Genomic DNA, 18,170 nt, shown 5'->3' with positions numbered 1-18,170 from the left:
TGTGATAGTACTAATGGCCTTACCTGTGATATTTGTAGTGTGAATTGGTGATTTTGTAAAAGACATTCAAAATGCTATTATTAATCAAATTATAGAATTGATTCAATTCAATCTTACTCACATTGGTGATGTGAATTAAGTTTAATATTAAAAAAAAATGTAAAAACACAACTCAATCCAACTTATATTTTGTTGATGGATTGATAATGAGTTTGTTCAAAAAAGACTCAAGCTATAAACACTCTTAACAAAAAACAAATTTACAATAAATGATAACGACTAGTGTTTAATTTTTTTTTTCTTTTTGTTTAGAGAGATATATTATTTTTTTATCATATATTATAATTTTTAATTAAATAATAATATACAGTGTAACTTAATTAAATTATCTTTAGTTCTTCTAAAAATATTTTAAAATCCAGAATTAGTTTTGGGCTGATCCAAAGTTTTGGGTTGACTCCGTTTCAAATACACCGGTCAGCGCATTTCTACCTGCACCCCTTTTTTCTTCCTGCACCTATAAAATTTTATCTCATCTTACCTTTCGATTAAATATAATAAAATCTTAAGTTTATTTTTTTTTTTGACGTCATACCCTGTAGTAATAATAATAATAGAAAAAATAATGAAACTAATACTAACAAACTAATCATAATAACAATTCTGTTATAAATATTAATGTCAATACTAATACTAAGTAAATTTTAACGATAATAATCTATAATTATATATAAAATTATACTTTAACAACAAAACTAATAAAAAAAACAAATAATTGAAATATGATTTTATAATAAATAAAATTAGAGTATATGTCTAATAATAATAATAATAATAATAATAATAATAATAATAATAATAATAATAATAATATATTATTATTGTCGTTGTTGAAATAACATTGTTTTCTGATCTTCAAATCCTTAATTTTCATCTGATCTTCAAACCCTTAATTTTGATCTTTCAGTCAGCATTTCTACTTTATACAATCTCACTTCAAATAGTTTCCATTAAAATCTCTTTATCTCTCTTTCTGTTAATTTTCAAGCACAGGAGCTTTGGCCCTCTCTGTTCCTGCTGTCTGATTTCTCTTCGTCTAATAATATTTTGCTTTGTGCTTTATTTTCTTTTCAGTTGCGCTGTTATTTATATTGTTTCCTATTCTTTTCGGTTTTTGTTCTTGTTTTCTTCTCGTAACCATGGATGCAGGATCTTTGAGTTCTTCTGGAGCCCTCAATATCGGATGACGCTATCCTCTTCAAGCACAGTTTATTCAAAGAAAGAGTTCCAAAAAAAATGTAAAGAAATTATTGCAAGATTTTTTTCCCTGATTATAATTTGTGTATATTTTGCATGATTGTCGGGGCAACATTTTAGATTAGTGTTTCAAATCTAAGTAATTAGAAGTTCTAATTTTGTAGAAATGTTCAGAAAACTTGAAATTAGTTTAATATTTTCAAAGATTTTGAATGGCTTTGAAAACTAAAGATGATAAATCTTCATGTCTCACTTTGAATTTGTTTATGGAAAGCCACCTGCACCAGCTGACTTAATTCCGGGAAAATGCACCATCTCTTCCTTTATAGAATTCTATTATTTTCCAACACTACAATTTGAACCCTTTGGGGGCATGCCGTTTTTAACACATGCACCTCCTCCTGCAATGTTCTTTCAGGTTGCCAAACCTCTCTCGCCAATACAATAGTCAACCAAATTGATTATTACTTCAAGTAAATTATTGTCTGTTCTTCGTTATTTACTGTTGTGTTTCCCAACAAATCTTTGCTGTTGAATTTTATCTTCAATGTTCTTTTGTTTATGCAGTGATGCTAATTTAGTGAGGGATGAGTATTTAAGGTTCAACATGGATGAACAAAGATGGGTTCCAATTTCTTTGATTGCAAGCTTCCTCGTGTAAGTTAATTATTCTTGATCGAGTAATATTTTCAACCTATTCTGCATAAATTACAGTTTCATATCTTAAACTTATGTGTAGTGGTGATTTTTTATGATCTTGGTAATATGGTTCAATGTTTTAGACAGTAATAATCTATTTTTTATGGATTTTATTGATGGATTGTTATTTACCTTTAAGAAGTTTTAGGCTTTCGATGGAAATTTTTGTTACCCTAAGAGCATTGGCAGTATAATTCGAAGATAAAATATAAAGGAATAATGGAGATGGAAAAAATGAATTTACGTGATGTTTAGGAGAAAACAGTCTGTTTTTATCATTCCAAATTCCAAATTTGCTAGCTTTTTGTTTGGTGAATTTGGCTTTGATACTATGCTGCTTTTTAATACCTTGTATGTTATTATTGGTTATATTTTTTAAATGTGACAGAATGTGGAAATAAAAGTTTAAAACACAGTATTCATCACAATATTTTGACAGATAATAAAAATGTAAATTACAGCTTTGATTCTTTATCCTAATTATAAAATTCTGGTTAACTTCTCAATTTTAAATTGTATTTTATTCCTTATCTTTTAAATTTGAGTCAATTTGATTTTAAAATAAATATAACTTTTAAATTTTAAGATGGGACATTTAACGGTAAAGATTGTTCTATTATAATTTAAGTATTATTTGATTTAAGACGTACAAAGCAGTCAAATCATCATTTTATAAATTATATTTTTCCTTTAATAAATAACCGTTATAGCTTAATTATTTAATTATGGCATGTTATAGCTTAATTATTTGATTGTGGCACCTTGAAAAGCGTAAATATGCACAAATATGCGCATTAATATTAAAATTAAAGTTTACATAGATGATTTCTATATTGATGTGAAAGACATACAAATATGTGAGTATCTAATAAAACGGGAAAAAGAAAAAAAAGAAAAAATCCATGAACCAGCGCTTCCTTTTATATGCATGAACACACTATAAAGCAACCCACACACTACATATACCTCATAATTCCTGTCTCTTGTTCTTCTTATATTCCATGGACGATTTCTTGCATCTAATTTGCCCTAATTCTCCATTCGTATGCATCTCTTCCTCTTTCCAATCTTTTTCTTTTCTCTATTTTCTGTAAGCAATTTTCTATAAGCAATCGACTCTTGTCACCCGCAGCCATACATTTCTGTATTTTAATATATCTCTACCATTTTTTCTTTAAATTCTAAGGTTTTACAACTGTATGTTTCTACCTGTGTTCTATTTCAACTATGCCCAAAGAAACTGTAATTCTTTATTGCATGAAGTCTCTTAATCTCCATTTATCGTGTTTGCTACTAAATTTGTGTTCTGCCGCTTACACATTCTGCATACATGTTTTATCCTCCTTTTAGATGAACCAAGATTTCCAATCTGGTGTGAGAGCCAGAGTTAATTCACACTCTGCTGCCACTGGTTTTACCCTCCGTCTTCTTGTCTGTTCTTGATCTTCTTCTTCCGTCTTTTTCTTGTTTGTTCTTGACCTTCTTCTTTCTTACATATAAATCATGGTGTGGTAAAACTGCTGCCACTACCGACTGATATGGGTCCTTCTTCCTGCTGGCAAGATGAACTGAGTAACAATGGCTCTAATCCATCTTTGTTTAGAGCACTCCGCCTGAATTTATTGAAGGTATTTTTCAATTCGAAATCGTGTTTTCCTCCCACATTCTAAACCAAAGTTTGTAAGTAATTCTCTAGTCTTTATATGCAATATTTATACTATATGGCTGTTATGGACTGCTGGAATCTAATTCGTCCAAGTTATACCTTCTTCAACACTTTCGAATTTTCAATTCCAACATGGGATTCTACTTTTTCTGTGAAGATGCAAGTTCTAGCCCTTTTATCCTGAAATGAAAGGAAATTTAATGTCTGTCCAATAGCTCAGTAAGTTTATGTTTAGAGAAGATGCTTTTTGTTTTGAATTATGCATTGATTTCTGTAACAAGCAATGGATCAAGGTCTATCAATCAAAATAGTATAGTTTCCCAACTACTGTGATAGATAACTGATTGTTTATGTACCTAGACATTTCGGTTGTGCCACTAGAAAATATACTCATAGTATGACAGCCTGCATGACATAACATGTTTTACTTGTACCTTGACATCTTTATTAGAAAAATACATACTTATCAATTTCTAAATAAGTAGAGAATTTTTCATAGTTTGTATATGGCATTCCATGGTCCAAGGTATTGATATCTTGACATGTTTTAAAGTTACAGAATCTGAATTGTTTATCATGTCAATTTAAAAACAAGATCACTTAAGTAGGATTACAAGGATTATTACATAATTTTAATGACATCAACACCATGACAATTGACACATATACTTATTAGTTACAAGGGAACACAACAAGATGTTTCCATATGATAATGAGTCCTTATCATGTCCTTGTTTTGTATTTGGATGTCTTTTATGTAAATATTAAAATACCAATTCTTTGGCCATAAATAAACCAAAATTTAATCTGACTTTGCTTTATTTTATCTGGTTTCAATTTATTTACGCATTTACTTAGTGTATGAGAAATTTTTCCAGGTGATTAATGATTGTTTTGGTTTTGCGGGGTCATTGCTTCTCAATAAACTGATCCAGTTTCTTCAACAAGGTATTACGACGAGCAATAAAGTTTTTACTTGTACCAATTGCTTTATTAATCTCTTATTTGATAAGCTTCTTCGTTACTTTATTCCCTTTAGGCACCATACTTTTATTTCGCATTCCTTGATACACAACTTTATATGTCAGTTGAAACCATTGCAAATATCTACCTGTCAAATATATTAACATAAACATGGTTATGGTGATGGTGATGCCATTCCTTTTTTCTTTTTCTTAAATAATTTCCTTCTATTTGCATATCAAACAATTGGAACAAGAGAACTTAAGAAAAATTTGGTTCCATCTTTGTTATTTCTTCCAGGTTCAGTGAATGTGGATGGGTATTTACTTGCATTATCCTTGGGGCTCACCTCTATAATTAAGTAAGTTTAACTCTTATAGTTATATAGTTCATTATATTATATTTCACTTATATGTTTTTCCTGCATAATAAGTTTAAAGTTTCTTATCTTCTTGTGCGTTATTGTTAGAAAGTTATCTTGATTGTCATCCCTAATATGTTTTGGCTTTTATACTTCTAAAATCAACTCAATATAATTTTTAGTATAATTATCATAAAATAAATAATAAAATAAAAATCGAATATACATCTAAACATGATTGCTTTTGTATAGGCCATTTGAGTGAATTTTGATGAACTGCATTTTATATATTTATATATATATATATATATATATAACTTTAGAAAGGTTGTTGAGTAAAACAAAAGTTCCCTGTGTTGGGTTACAAAGTTAGGTTAGAATAATAAAAACTATGTATGACAATAATAATAAAAACTGTCATACATTTCAATAAATAAATGAATAGAAAAAAATTCAAAAGTTTGATTACCATCCGTCACGTATACCGAATTTTCACTCTTGCAGCCTTCTTTCTTAGTTTTTTTGGTAAATTTTTAATTTTTGTTTCAAAATTACATTGATTTAAAAAATAAATAAATTTATTTTTAGGATTAAAAATAAATCCATTTGTTCTACTCAAGTTTTTTATTTTTTTATTACCTTTTAGAAAATAATAGATTTATTCCCTCATTTCTAACTACACTATATTTGGTTAATTTATCAAATAATGTTAATCATTTGTTCTACTCAAGTTTTTTATTTTTTTATTACCTTTTAGAAAATAATAGATTTATTCCTTCATTTCTAACTACACTATATTTGGTTAATTTAATTTATTCTCATATTTATACAATATGATTGGATTTTTAAATATTACATAATAGGGAAAAAGTCTTCATAAATATAATAAATGTAACGATTTCACTACAAAAATAAGTCATATATCATATAAACGATTTCAGCTTTTATATATATATATATCTATAACAATATATAAAGGGGATTCCCCTTTTTGTGTCCACTTTTTAAAATACCGATTTTACCCTTTAAATATAACAATTTTTTAAATTTTTTAAAATTGACCGTTACTTTTACAAAAATTTTATAAAATCAGATGTCTCTACTTCTTCTTTATTTATTAATGGTTATTCTTTTATCTGTTCTGATATATTTCACTTTATTTTTAATAAATATAATTCTAATATATATATATATATATATTAACTTAATAACATTATCATATTATCACCTACTAATATAATATCACGTATATTTAAAAAATATATACACACAGGCGCGATAGCGCCTGTGTTACGCTAGTATATATATATATATATATATATTCTTAAATCTAGTATATTTTAATAGTTGTTTAATCAAAGCAGCCTAGCCCATTCCCGGTTGGGCTCTTGAGAATTTGATATTAGCATTTAGCCGTTGTGATTTCAAACTTTGAAATGTAAAGAAAAAAACAGTACTCTATTCCTCTCTTCGCTCAATTGCTAAATCTCAGAAGGAAAAGAACGTTACTCTGTTGCGCTCCATTGCTGTCTCTTGCGCTCCATTGCTCTCTTGCTTTATTGCTCAAGAATTCGGATCTTGGAAATCGAGAACCATGAACGGTAATCTCACTTTCTCTCTACTAACCAATTGAATTAACCACTCCTTCTTTAACACAAAGCACCTGTTCTTGCAGATCAATCCATTCAAATCCAAATGGTCGCTGAAAAATTCCACCGCTTTGTTCTTGACTACGTTCCTTCTGAGCCAGGTTCCTTTTCTATTCTCTACTCTATATTCAATTTCCCTTTTCGATTTGGATCGACCAAAAGAAAATAATGATCTTAATTTCAGCCAAAGATACATTGTTAATTCTGACGTTGGATGGTTCTTTGATTTGTGGAATTTCGACAGATGATGTATCGAAGCAAGTGAACAAGAAAACAGACTCCATGGATGAAAGCACTATGTCACAGGGAATCCACCAAGTTTCTCCGGATAAGGGTCACACACTTCCCATATTGAAGAAAATACTTGATCTCGACACTAAAATTCAGGTAAATCTTTAAAATCCACATTGAATTCTGTTTCTTTCTTTTCCTTAAATTTCTGGATTTACTGTTCGCTCGCATTCTGTTAATCTTTCGCAAACTTTATTTTACCGGGGTTTTATTGTTCATGCATTAGGATTTGAAGAAGCATCATATAGCACTGTCTGATGAAGTCCGTGCAGCTTTTCCGGTTGAATCTTTTCCGGGCACTGATGTTTTGAAGTCCGTGCAGCTTCTCGGTATGCTTCCACTGTCGTCGAAGTGCAAGTGCAGGTGAGTTCTTATTTTATTGTGGGGTCCAGGTCCAGGGTCTCATCTTTCACCCTTGTTCTTTAAATTTCTTTCCACTTTTATTAATTTTTGGGTCTTACTTTTGTACGGATGTTTATGATTATATCTTTGAATGCGTTTTTTGTGGTTTTGATACCGTTGCAAATTGTTCAAAGGAGTTTAATTATGACTTGAGAAAAAGCCGGGAATTGTGGGTTGAATTAGATGGGTAGCTTTTAATTTAATTTAATTTTTTAGCTTAAAGATGTCGTTGTATTTACTTAAATTTAGGGGTTTCGGTTTCTTCTCTTCATGTGAGGTTGGATTCTAGTTATTTGACAATTAGTTGATTTGTTTGGAATTGAGCTCATTCTTTAAAGTTTGGTGGTGCGATCCATCTCTGTTTTGTGCTTTGTATCATGTGTTGTGTGTTATGTGTTTGATATGATTTGTGTTATGTGTTTTGTGTGTTGTATGCATTTTGTTGTGTTGTGTGTGTTTTTATGGTTTTGTGTGTTTGTATTTTTGTGGTTGTGTTGTGTGTTTTGTTGCATGTTTTAATTTGTATGTGCTGTGTGTTTTTTGTTGTATGTGCTGTATGTTTTGTGTTTTGTGTGATTTTGTTGTGTTTTGTAATGTGTTTGTTCCTGTGTGTGTTTTGTGCGTTGTGAGTTTTGGGTTTTGTGTGTTTTATAGTGTGTGTGTGATTTGTGTGTTTTGTGTTGTGTGTGTTTGTATTGTTTTGTATTGTTGTGTTATGTGTTTTTTGGTTGTGTTAACTGTTTTTGTGTTTGTGTGTTTTTTTATTTTGTTTTTGTGGTTGTGTGGGGTGTTGGGTGTTTTTGATATATATTGTCTTTTGTGTGGGGTGTTGTGTTTTGTGTGTATGTTTTTTATGTTTTTATGTTGTGTGTTATGTGTTTGGTGTGTTGTGCGTGTTTTGTGTTGTGTATGCTTTGTGGTGTGTGTGTTTTGGGTTGTGTTTTTGTGGTGTGTGTTTGGTGTTTTTGTGTTTTGTGTTGTATATGTTTTGTTGTGTTGACTGTTTCGTGCTTGTATTTTTTTATTTTTTTTGTGGTTGGGCAGGGTGTTAGATGTTTTTGATTTATATTGTCTTTTATGTGATGTGTTGTGTTTTGTGTTGTGCATGTGTTTTTTGTGTTGTGTTGTGTGTGTGTTTGTTGTTATGTGTAATTTTTGTGTTTTGTGGTATGTGTGTTTTTGTGTGATTTGTGTTTTGTGTTTGGTTTTTTGGGGTGTTGTGATTTGGGGTGTGTGTGTTTTGTTGTGTTTTGTGTTGTGCATGTTTTGTTTTGTGCGTGTTTGTGTTGTGTTTTGTTGTGTTCGGTGTTTTTGTGTGTATTTTTTGTTGTGTATGCTTTGTGGTGTGTTTGGTGTTTTTGTGTTGTATATGTTTTGTTGTGATTTGGGGTGTTTGTGTTTTATGTTGTGTGTGTTTGTGTTGTGTTTTGTTTTGTACGTGTTTGTGTTGTTTTGTGTTGTTGTGTTTGGTGTTTTTGTTGTTGGGTTAATTGTTTTTTGTGTTGTTTTTCGTGTTTTGTTGTGATTTGGGATGTTTGTGTTGTGTTTGGTGTTTTTTAGTTGTGTTGACTCTTTTGTGCTTGTGTTTTTTTATATGTTTGTGGTTGTGCAGGGTGTTGAATGTTTTTGTGCTACGTTTTGTGGTGTGTGTGTTTTGATTTGTGTTTTACTGTTGTGTCTTTTTGTGTGATTTGTGTTTTGTGTTTTGTTTTTTGGGGTGTTGTGATTTGGGGTGTGTGTTTAGTTATGTTTTATGTTGTGCGTGTTTTTTGTGTTTTGTTTTGTACGTGTTTGTGTTGTTTTGTGTTTTTGTGTTCAGTGTTTTTGTGGTTGTGTTAATCGTTTTTGTGCTTGTGTGTTTTTTTATTTGTTTTTGTGGTTGTGTGGGGTGTTGGTTATTTTTTATTTATGTTGTCTTTTGTGTGGGGTGTTATGTTGTGTTGTGTGTGTTTTTTGTGTTTTTGTATTGTGTTATGTATTTGGTGTGTTGTGTGTGTGCGTGTGTTTTTTTTTGTGTTGTGTATGTTTTGTGTTGCATTTTGTGGTGTGTGTGTTTTGGGTTGTGTTTTTGTGTTTTGTGGTGTGTGTTTGGTATTTTTTGTGTTTTCTTGTGATTTGGGGTGTTTGTGTTGTTTTGTGTTGTTGTGTTTGATGTTTTTGTAGTTGTGTATAGTGTTTTTGTGGTTGAGTGGGATGTTGGATGCTTTTGATTTATATTGTCTTTTGTGTGAGGTGTTGTGTTTTGTGTTTGTGCTTGTGTGTATTTTTATTTGTTTTTGTGGTTGTGCGGGATGTTGGATGCTTTTGATTTATTTTATCTTTTGTGTGAGGTGTTGTGTTTTATGTTGTGTGTGTGTTTTTTGTGTTGCGTGTGTGTTTGTTGTTATGTGTAAGTTTTCTGTTTTGTGGTGTATTTTGTGGTGCGTTGTTGTTTCTTTGGTTTGTGTTTTTGTGTGATTTGTGTTTTGTGTTTGGTGTTTTTTGTGTTTTGTGATTTGGGGTGTGTGCGTTTTGTCGTGTTTTGTGGTTGTGTTAATTGTTTTTGTGCTTTTGTTTTTTTTTATTTGCTTTTGTGGTTGTGTTGGGTGTTGTTGTTTTTGATTTATATTGTCTTTTGTGTGGGGTGTTGTGTTTTGTGTTGTGTGTGTTTTTTGTGTTGTGTGGTATGTGTTTGGTGTGGTCTGTGTGTGTCTTTTTTTTGTGTTGTGTATGTTTTATGTTGTGTTTTATGGTAGGTGTGTGTTTAGTGTGTTTTTGTGGTGTGTGTTTTGTGTTTTGGGGTGTGTATTTTGTTGTGATTTGGGGTGTGTTTATTTTGATGTGTTTTGTGTTTTGTGTTGTCAGTGTTTGTGTTGTTTTTTGTTTTGTGTGTGTTTGTGTTGCTTTGTGTTGTTGTGTTCAGTGTTTTTGTGGTTGTGTTAATTGTTTTTATGACTTCTGTGTTTTTTTATTTGTTTTTGTGGTTTTGTTGGGTGTTGATTGTTTTTTATTTATACATATTGTTTTTTGTGTGGTGTGTTATTTTTGTGTTGTGTTTTGTGGGGTATGTGTGTGTGTTTTGGGTTGTGTGTTTTAGTGGTGTGTGTTTTTGTTTGTTTTGTGGTGTTTGATCACTGTTTTTTGTGTTTTGTCTTGTATGTTTTTTGTTGTGATTTTGGGATGTTTGTGTTGTTTCGTGTTGTTGTGGTTGTGTTTATCTGTTTTTCTACACGTGTGTTTTTTTATTTGTTTTTGTGGTTGTGTGGGTTGTTGGATGTTTTTGATTTATATTATCTTTTGTGTGGGATGTTGTGTTTTGTGTGTGTTTTTGTGTTGTGTGTGTGTATGTTTTGTGGTGTGTGTGTGTGTTTTTGTGGTGTGTTTGGTGCTTTTTGTGTTGTATGTGTTGTGATTTGGGATGTGTTTTGTGTTGTGTTGTGTTCGGTGTTTTTGTGGGTTTGTTGACTCATTCTGTGCTTTTTTATTTGTTTTTTGGTTGTGTGGGGGTGTTTGATAATGTCTTTTGTGTGGGGTGTTGTGTTTTTTATATGTGATTTGTGTTGTGTTGTGTTGTGTGTGTGTTTTTTTTTGTGTTGTGTGTTGAGTGTTGAGTGTTATGGGTTTGGTGTGTTGTGTGTGTGTGTTTTTTTTGTGTTGTGTTTTATGGTGTGTGTGTGTGTGTGTGTGTGTTTTGTGTGTTGTGTTTTGTATTCGGTGTTTGTGTTGTGTTTTGGGGTGTGTGTGTTTTGTTGTGATTTTGGGTGTGTTTTGATGTGTTTTGTGTGTGTTGTGTTTTTTGTGTTTGGTGTGTTGTGTATGTTCTGTGTTGTGTTTTGTGGTGTGTGTGTGTGATTTGGATGTGTGTTTTGAGTTGTTTTTTTGTGGTGTGTTTTTGTGCGTTTTGTGATGTGTGTTCAGTGTTTTTTTTTGTTTTGTATTGTATGTGTTTTGTTGTGATTTGGGGTGTTTGTGTTGCTTCGTATTGTTGTGGTTGTGTTGAGTGTTTTTGGGCATGTGTGTTTTTTTATTTGTTTTAGTGGTTTTGTGAGGTGTTGGATGTTTTTGATTTATAATGTCTTTGTGTGGAGTGCTGTGTTTTGTGTTGTGTTTTTTATGTTTTTATGTTGTGTGTTATGTGTTTGGTGTGTTGTGTGTGTTTTATAGTGTGTGTGTGTGTGTGTTTTGGGTTGTGTTTTTGTGGTGTGTGTTTTTGTGTTGTGTTGTGATGTGGATGTGTGTTTTTTGTTGTGTTTTGTGTTGTTGTGGGTTTGTTGACTGATTTTGTGCTCTTGTGTTTTTTTTTTGTTTTTGTAGTTGTGTGGGGGTGTTGAATATTGTCTTTTGTATGGGGTTTGTGTTTTTTGTATGTGATTTGTGTTGTGTGTGTGTTTTTTGTATTGTGTATGTTTTTTGTTGTGTTTTGTGTTGTGCGTGTTTGTGTTGTGTTTTGTTTTATGCGTGTTTGTGTTGTTTTGTGTTGTTGTGTTGGTGTTTTTGTGGTTGTGTTAATTGTTTTTGTGCTTGTGTGTTTTTTTATTTGTTTTTGTGCTTGTGTGTTTTTTTATTTGTTTTTGTGCTTGTGGGGTGTTGGTTGTTTTTTATTTATACTGTCTTTTGTGTGGGGTGTTGTGCGTGTTTGTATTGTTGTGTTCAGTGTTTTTGTGGTTGTATTGACTGTTTTTGTGCATGTGTGTTTTTTTATTTGTTTTTGTGGTTGTGTGGGGTCTTGGATGTTTTTGATTTATATTGTCTTTTGTGTGGGGTGTTGTGTTTTGTATTGTGTGTTATGTGTTTGGTGTGTTTTTTTTGTGTTGTGTATGTTTTGGGTTGTGTGTTTTTGTGGTGTTTGTTTTTTTTGTGTTGTGATTTGGGATGTGTGTGTTTTGTGGTGTTCGATGTTTTTGTGCTTTTGTGTTTTTTTATTTGTTTTTGTGGTTGTGTGGGGGTGTCGGATATTGTCTTTAGTGTGGGGTGTTGTGTTTTTTGTATGTGATTTGTGTTGTGTGTGTGTTTTGGGTTGTATTTTTGTGGTGTGTGTTTTTGTGTGATTTGTGTGTGTTTTTTTTGTGTTGTATTTTGTGGTGTGTGTTTTGGGTTGTGTTTTTGTGGTGTGTTTTTGTGTGATTTGTGTTGTGTGTGTTTGTGTTGTGTTGTTGTATTCGGTGTTTTTGATTTATATTTTCTTTTGTGTGGGATGTTGTGTTTTTGTGTTTGTGTTGTGTTTTATGGTGTTTGTGTGTGTGTTTTTTATGTTTTTGTGTTGTGTTTGGTGTGTTGTGTGTGTGTTTTTTGTGGTGTGTGTTTGGTGTTTTTTGTGTTTTGTGTTGTATGTGTTTTGTGTTGTGCGTTTTTAGTGTTTTTGTGTTTGTCATAAGTGTTGTGTTTGTGTGTTTTTTTATTTATTTTTTTTGGTTGTGGGGTGTTGGGTGTTTTGGATTTATATTGTCTTTTGTGTGGGGCATTGTGTTTTGTGTTGTGTGTGTTTTTTATATTTTTGTGTTGTGTGTTGTGTGTTATGTGTTTGGTGTGTTTTTGTTGACTGTTTTTGTGGTTGTGGGAGGGTGTTTGATGTTTTTGATTTATATTGTCTTTTGTGTGGGTTGTTGTGTTTTTTGTATGTGATTTGTGTTGTGTGTGTTTTTGAGTTGTGTGTGTATGTGTTTTGTGGTGTGTGTGTTTTGGGTTGTGTGTTTTTGTGGTGTGTTTTATACTGTATTGCAGTTTTATACAATAGTTTAATTCAGTTACCAGATTTGCAATTTTAGCCTTTTCTAAGTTTATTTTAGGTTTTAGGTAGTTAGATTTTTTGTTGTAACCTGTGTTGGTAGTTTGAATTGTCTTTTAGTCATATTTTGTCATTAGAAACTTTTTACGATAGTTAGATTGCAGTTTTGTAGACCTTGCCAAGCCGAGGTATCTGTTTATGTCCTCTTACGAACAGGTTATTCTTTATATCTATGCATAATTCGCTCCTTTTTAACATTGTCTGATAAATTGTGTGTGTTTTTAGTTCCTTGATGATGCAGATTGAATATCTAGAGACTGTAGACCTTGCCAAGTTGAGACACCGATTTATGTCCTCCTATTAACAGGTCAATTGTAGTGATTTTTTTCAATGCTTTCTCTCAAATTGTTGTCAATAAATATGCCTTTGTTTTAATATTTCCGTTTTCCTTCTTATAGAAGGTGCAACCCTTTGATAAAAGATATCAGTACCTTCTGTTGCAGCTGAACCGTATGAAATAATTGCATTCAAGGTATTTTCTTACTTTTGTTTGTGTGTTTTAACGTTAAATTAAACTACGTAAACCTATACATATTGCCCGTAGATATCCAAACACAGGCCGATTCAAGAGAATCCAAGTCATTTCACTTTAATTGTTTGCCCTTGTAACTAACAGCAGCAGAACTAGGTTGGTAATTTCCTGTCTTCTTTTTTGCTTTCGTTTATTTTGTTACTTAGTGAGATTCTTAGTTATTTGTTGTTTTTAGATATTGACTCTTGTCTTAGCTTTGTTTTATAGTCTTACACTTGTTTAGATATGTTTCCAAGTGCTGTACAGATTTTGCATGGTTACTTGTCTACTTCTTAGTTCTTGATTGTGAATGACTTTTTGAGTTTCTAATTTGAGTTGATAGTTTCTAGTCAGTTTTACAACTTCTTTCAATAGAATTGAATAGTTTTTACATGAAAAGTCAGTTTTGAACCAGTTTTGACAAGATTTTACCTACTGTGAGATTTGAGCTTTACTTTCTTTCATTGTATGATGCATTCATGTTTATTTACATTTTCAGAACTTGTATTGTTTCTCTTCGAACTCTGACAGTTAGATTTGCACTCTAGAGATGATATTAGGCCATGTTTGTTTCTAGTCAGCTAGCCAAATAAAGCTCACCCTGAACTTATCTCCTTTCCACCTGAATTTTGTGCCCGATTTACCTTTTTTTGTTCATTTTAAGCTCAATACAAGTCTTAGACCAGAAACACCATGAAAATGCCCAAATCTTAGAGTTGTGAGATGGTTTAGGAAGTGTTTAAGGAATATGTAAAGTTCAAGTGTAGGGATCTGAAAAATCTGAAGGTGTGGTCTGTTCTGACTTGGAAGAGAAAGGAGAGTGAAAAAAGAAAAAGAAAGAAAAGTAGAAAAGAAAGAAAAAAAAAAGTGAAAAAGAATAAGAAATATAGAAGGAAGTGAGTAATAAAATATATGAAAGAAGTTGGAAAAGAAAGGAGAATTAAAAAAAAAAAAGAGAATGAAAAGTGGAAAATATGTGAAAGAAAGGAAGGAAGGGATGAATAAAGGTTGTGAAAGAGTTGATGATTCCATGCACTTGAATTCCACATTTTCCACCTAGGTCTATCTCACTTCTCTTTGATTTTAGCTTTGATCTTTTTCCTCTTTTTACCTCACCTATACCTTGGCCACATTACAAGCCTTGATTCAAGTCCTATTGATCTTGAGTGCGTTTCTAATTTGATTGGTGTGATTAGAAGCTTTCCAAGTTTATGATAATGTGAATTTGCATAATGTGCCTCTCCTACTGTGTGTATTCAGGTTGGTTCAGGTAAATCATCCCTGTTATATTCAATCCTTGGAGAAATGCAGCTTGTTCGTGGCTCTGTTTATTCCAATGAATCCACTGTTTATGTACCACAGGTTTGTATATGATAATTGATATGCTTAGCGTTGAATGAAATTTCTTGTGTCTTTGTTTCCTCAAATTCTCACACAGCAGGTCCCTTGGATTTTATCTGGAACGGTGCGCAACAACATATTATTCGGGAAAAGTTATGATCCTGAAAGGTATAATGCCTTCAACTTTAGGAGTTTTTTATGCCTCAATTTTAATCTTGTTGAAACCTAGAGTTTTTTCTTCTGCTCAACGTGACCTTGATCTTTACAAATATGTTTTAAACCAAAATAACTAATGCTCTTAACAGGTATACTGATACACCGAAGGCATGTGCATTAGATGTTGATATCTCATTGATGATTGGAGGTGACATGGCTTATATTGGAGAGAAAGGAGTCAACTTATCGGGTGGACAGATATCAATCGTAAAAGATTCTTATTTTGTCGTATTGTGAATTTCATTCATAGGTATTCCATAAAGTTACCGTGAATGATTTGTTCTATGGATTAAAGATATGATACGTGTATAGGCTACTTTTTTGTTTCATTGAACCTGCTGAAGTTTAGCTGTACCTGTATCTGATAATATTGGGTCTTACATCAGATATATTTGATAGAATTTATGCTAACCGGAAAACATCTTCTGTAGCTTACATTTGATATGAAGTCATTGCCGTTATTAACGATGTAATTTGTATACATCTTAAGCACTGTTTTTTTTTTTTGTTCAGCCTGCCTCTACAAATTGGAGTGGCTCTCTATCTTTTGTATACTCAAGTCAAATTTGCATTTGTATCTGGATTAGCAATAACCATTTTATTGATACCAGGTAGAAATATCACTTGGATTTTTTTTGTTGACAATAAGTTGGACTTATTATCTTACCGCCTGTGTTTAATCCTTTTTCACCTGCTTGAGTTCATCATGGTGAATATCAGTTGGAATAAATTTGCGTAGAAGTTACAACTGTATCTATACATAAAATTGTTCTTAAAATCCAAACAGTAATTTTTTCTTAAATATTAACAATAAGTTAATTTAGAGAGAAGTTTTTATTTTATACTGTACCAATAACATTTAATTTAAGTTGTACTTTCAGGGATGTTTGTCTGCTATCTGTTTTGATTTAACATGTATCTTAGGGCATATCTAATATGAGTTTCTTAAGGTATAAAATGTTGTTTTGTAATTTGAATAAACCGTTTCTTTTTTATAAGAAACAAATTTTATGGTGAAGAAATTGGTTGTGCTACGTCTATTATCTCCAATGCAGGATTTCTTTAAGAAACAGTTTTTTCATCCTAAGAAATTCAAAAGACAAGCCTGCTGGGGACGCTATTAGAAGTCAAATGTTTTTTATAGTGGATAATTTTTAAAAAATGTTTACTTGACCTTGAAGTTCATTCATGTATTTAAAAAATTAATGTTTTGGTTTATTACTCAATTTTAATCTTCAGTAAATAAATGGATAGCACAATTGATTGCAAGGGCTACTGAGCAGATGATGAAGGAGAAAGATGAAAGGTAACCATAAATAAATTGATTAACTTTGACTTTCATACTTCATTTAATTCATTTGGTCAGTTCCCTCCTCAAATATTGCAAATTGTGTTATTACAATTTGTGTTGCTTTTCCAATTATATTACACGTGTCAATATAATTTTTCCATCAAAGTTTATATTCTTACGGAGGGCATACACAGTGCATTGCATGTTGCTTAAAATTTTCTTAACTCTTGAAGTTGTGACACAATGCTAAAAGTGCAATTTAAGTTACAGTCACATGTCTCATGGACATGTAATGTAAAAATTTGCAGCACATAAGCTGCTATGCATAAATTCTAACATTTGTGCAATCATTTCATTTGCTTTGGAGTTTGGAGAAGTTTTCTAGTTATCAGTGAATGATCGGAGTTTCTAGAAAGTAAAGTGTTGCTTGGCTGAGAAGCAAATTTTACTCTTAAGATTAACATCTTATTATTCTTTGCCTGATTTTCTCATTTAACTTTTTTCTTTTGGGCAATGGTGGATGGATATGATCAAATCTGTTGGTGCATATTTGCAATATTAAAATTTATGATTTTGTTACAGGATTCGTAAGACAGGAGAACTTTTGACTTCTATTCGTACTTTGAAGATGTATGGATGGGAACTTCTTTTTTCTAGTTGGTTGATGGATACAAGATCTTTGGAAGTCAAACACTTAGCTGTAAGAATTTGTGTTCTGATTTTATTTTACGGATAAAACTGTAGATTTTTTCTTGAAATCCACTGAGGTAGTATTCAAGAATGGCAAAAGAAAATTGTTTGCTTTCTTTCTTATCTAATGTTTATGATCATGTTTCATCCACTTTTATAGACTCGAAAGTACTTGGATGCGTGGTGTGTTTTCTTTTGGGCTACAACACCAACACTCTTCTCCCTTTTCACATTTGGACTCTATGCACTGATGGGACATCAACTTGATGCTGCAAAGGTATTTTCAAATTTATTTCACCTAATCTTACTGATTAGTTTTTCTTCTTTATTTTGCACTTAATTATTTTCTGTCAATGTTAAGAAATCTAATGCAGTAAAAAACCTCTATTGCAGGATTTCACTTGTCTTGCATTGTTTTGTGTTGTTTTATTCGGTATTTTTTATTTATATTTTCTTTTGTGTGGGATGTTGTGTTTTTGTGTTGTTTGTGTTTGTGTTGTGTTTTATGTGTTGTGTGTTTTTATGGTGTGTGTGTGTGTTTTGTGTGTTTTGTTGTAATATGTGTTGTGCATGATTATATTGTTTTATGTTGTTGTGTTCGGTGTTTTTGTGGTTGTGTGAGATGTTGGGTGTTTTTGATTTATATTGTTTTTTGTGTTGGGTGTTGTGTTTTGTGTTGTGTGTTTTTTATGTGGTTGTGTGTGTGTGTGCGTTTTGTTGTGTATGTTTTTTGTTATGTTTTGTGGTGTGTTTTACTGGTTTGTGTTTTGTGTTGTATGTGTTTTGTTGTGATTTGGAATGTGTGTTTTGTTGTAATTTGTGTTGTGTGTATTTGTGTTGTTCTTGTTTGTATTGTTTTGTTGTTGTTAGTGTTCGGTGTTTTTGTGGTTGTTAAATGTTTTTGTTCTTGTGTATTTTTTTATTTGTTTTTGTGGTTGTTTCGGGTGTTGGGTGTTTTTGATTTATATTGTTTTTTTTGTGGGGTGTTGTGTTTTATGTTGTGTGTGTGTTTTTTGTGTTGTGTGTTGTTGTGGTGTGTGTTTGGTGTTTTTTGTGTTTTGTGTTGTAT

The 18,170-nt window shown here is 31.6% G+C and overlaps 1 protein-coding gene across 22 annotated transcripts in view; it reads left to right on the top strand.

The window, feature by feature from the left end:
* Positions 1 to 919: 919 nt before the first annotated feature.
* LOC114183669 (ABC transporter C family member 13-like) overlaps positions 920 to 18,170 on the top strand; it is a 40,219-nt gene continuing 22,968 nt past the window's right edge. For 9 of the 22 annotated variants that reach the window (XM_085673866.1, XM_085673868.1, XM_085673870.1 and 6 more), the window contains exons 1-9: positions 920 to 1,298; positions 1,676 to 1,730; positions 1,825 to 1,914; positions 4,501 to 4,570; positions 4,886 to 4,946; positions 6,439 to 6,547; positions 6,622 to 6,696; positions 6,840 to 6,982; positions 7,113 to 7,249. In XM_085673866.1, the coding sequence (XP_085529992.1) occupies positions 6,541 to 6,547; positions 6,622 to 6,696; positions 6,840 to 6,982; positions 7,113 to 7,249 (362 nt within the window). In that variant the 5' untranslated portion in view covers positions 920 to 1,298; positions 1,676 to 1,730; positions 1,825 to 1,914; ... (1 more) ...; positions 4,886 to 4,946; positions 6,439 to 6,540. The other 13 variants (XM_085673861.1, XM_085673860.1, XM_085673854.1 and 10 more) reach the window with 12 other exon arrangements.

This window comes from Vigna unguiculata, chromosome 5 (genome assembly GCF_037176805.1).
Source record: "Vigna unguiculata cultivar grain cowpea cultivar isolate G323 ecotype 2 chromosome 5, ASM3717680v1, whole genome shotgun sequence".
In the NCBI taxonomy this organism is placed as follows: domain Eukaryota; kingdom Viridiplantae; phylum Streptophyta; class Magnoliopsida; order Fabales; family Fabaceae; genus Vigna; species Vigna unguiculata.
Note: the sequence above shows the minus strand (reverse complement) of the source record. Positions and strands in the feature narration are given on the sequence as shown.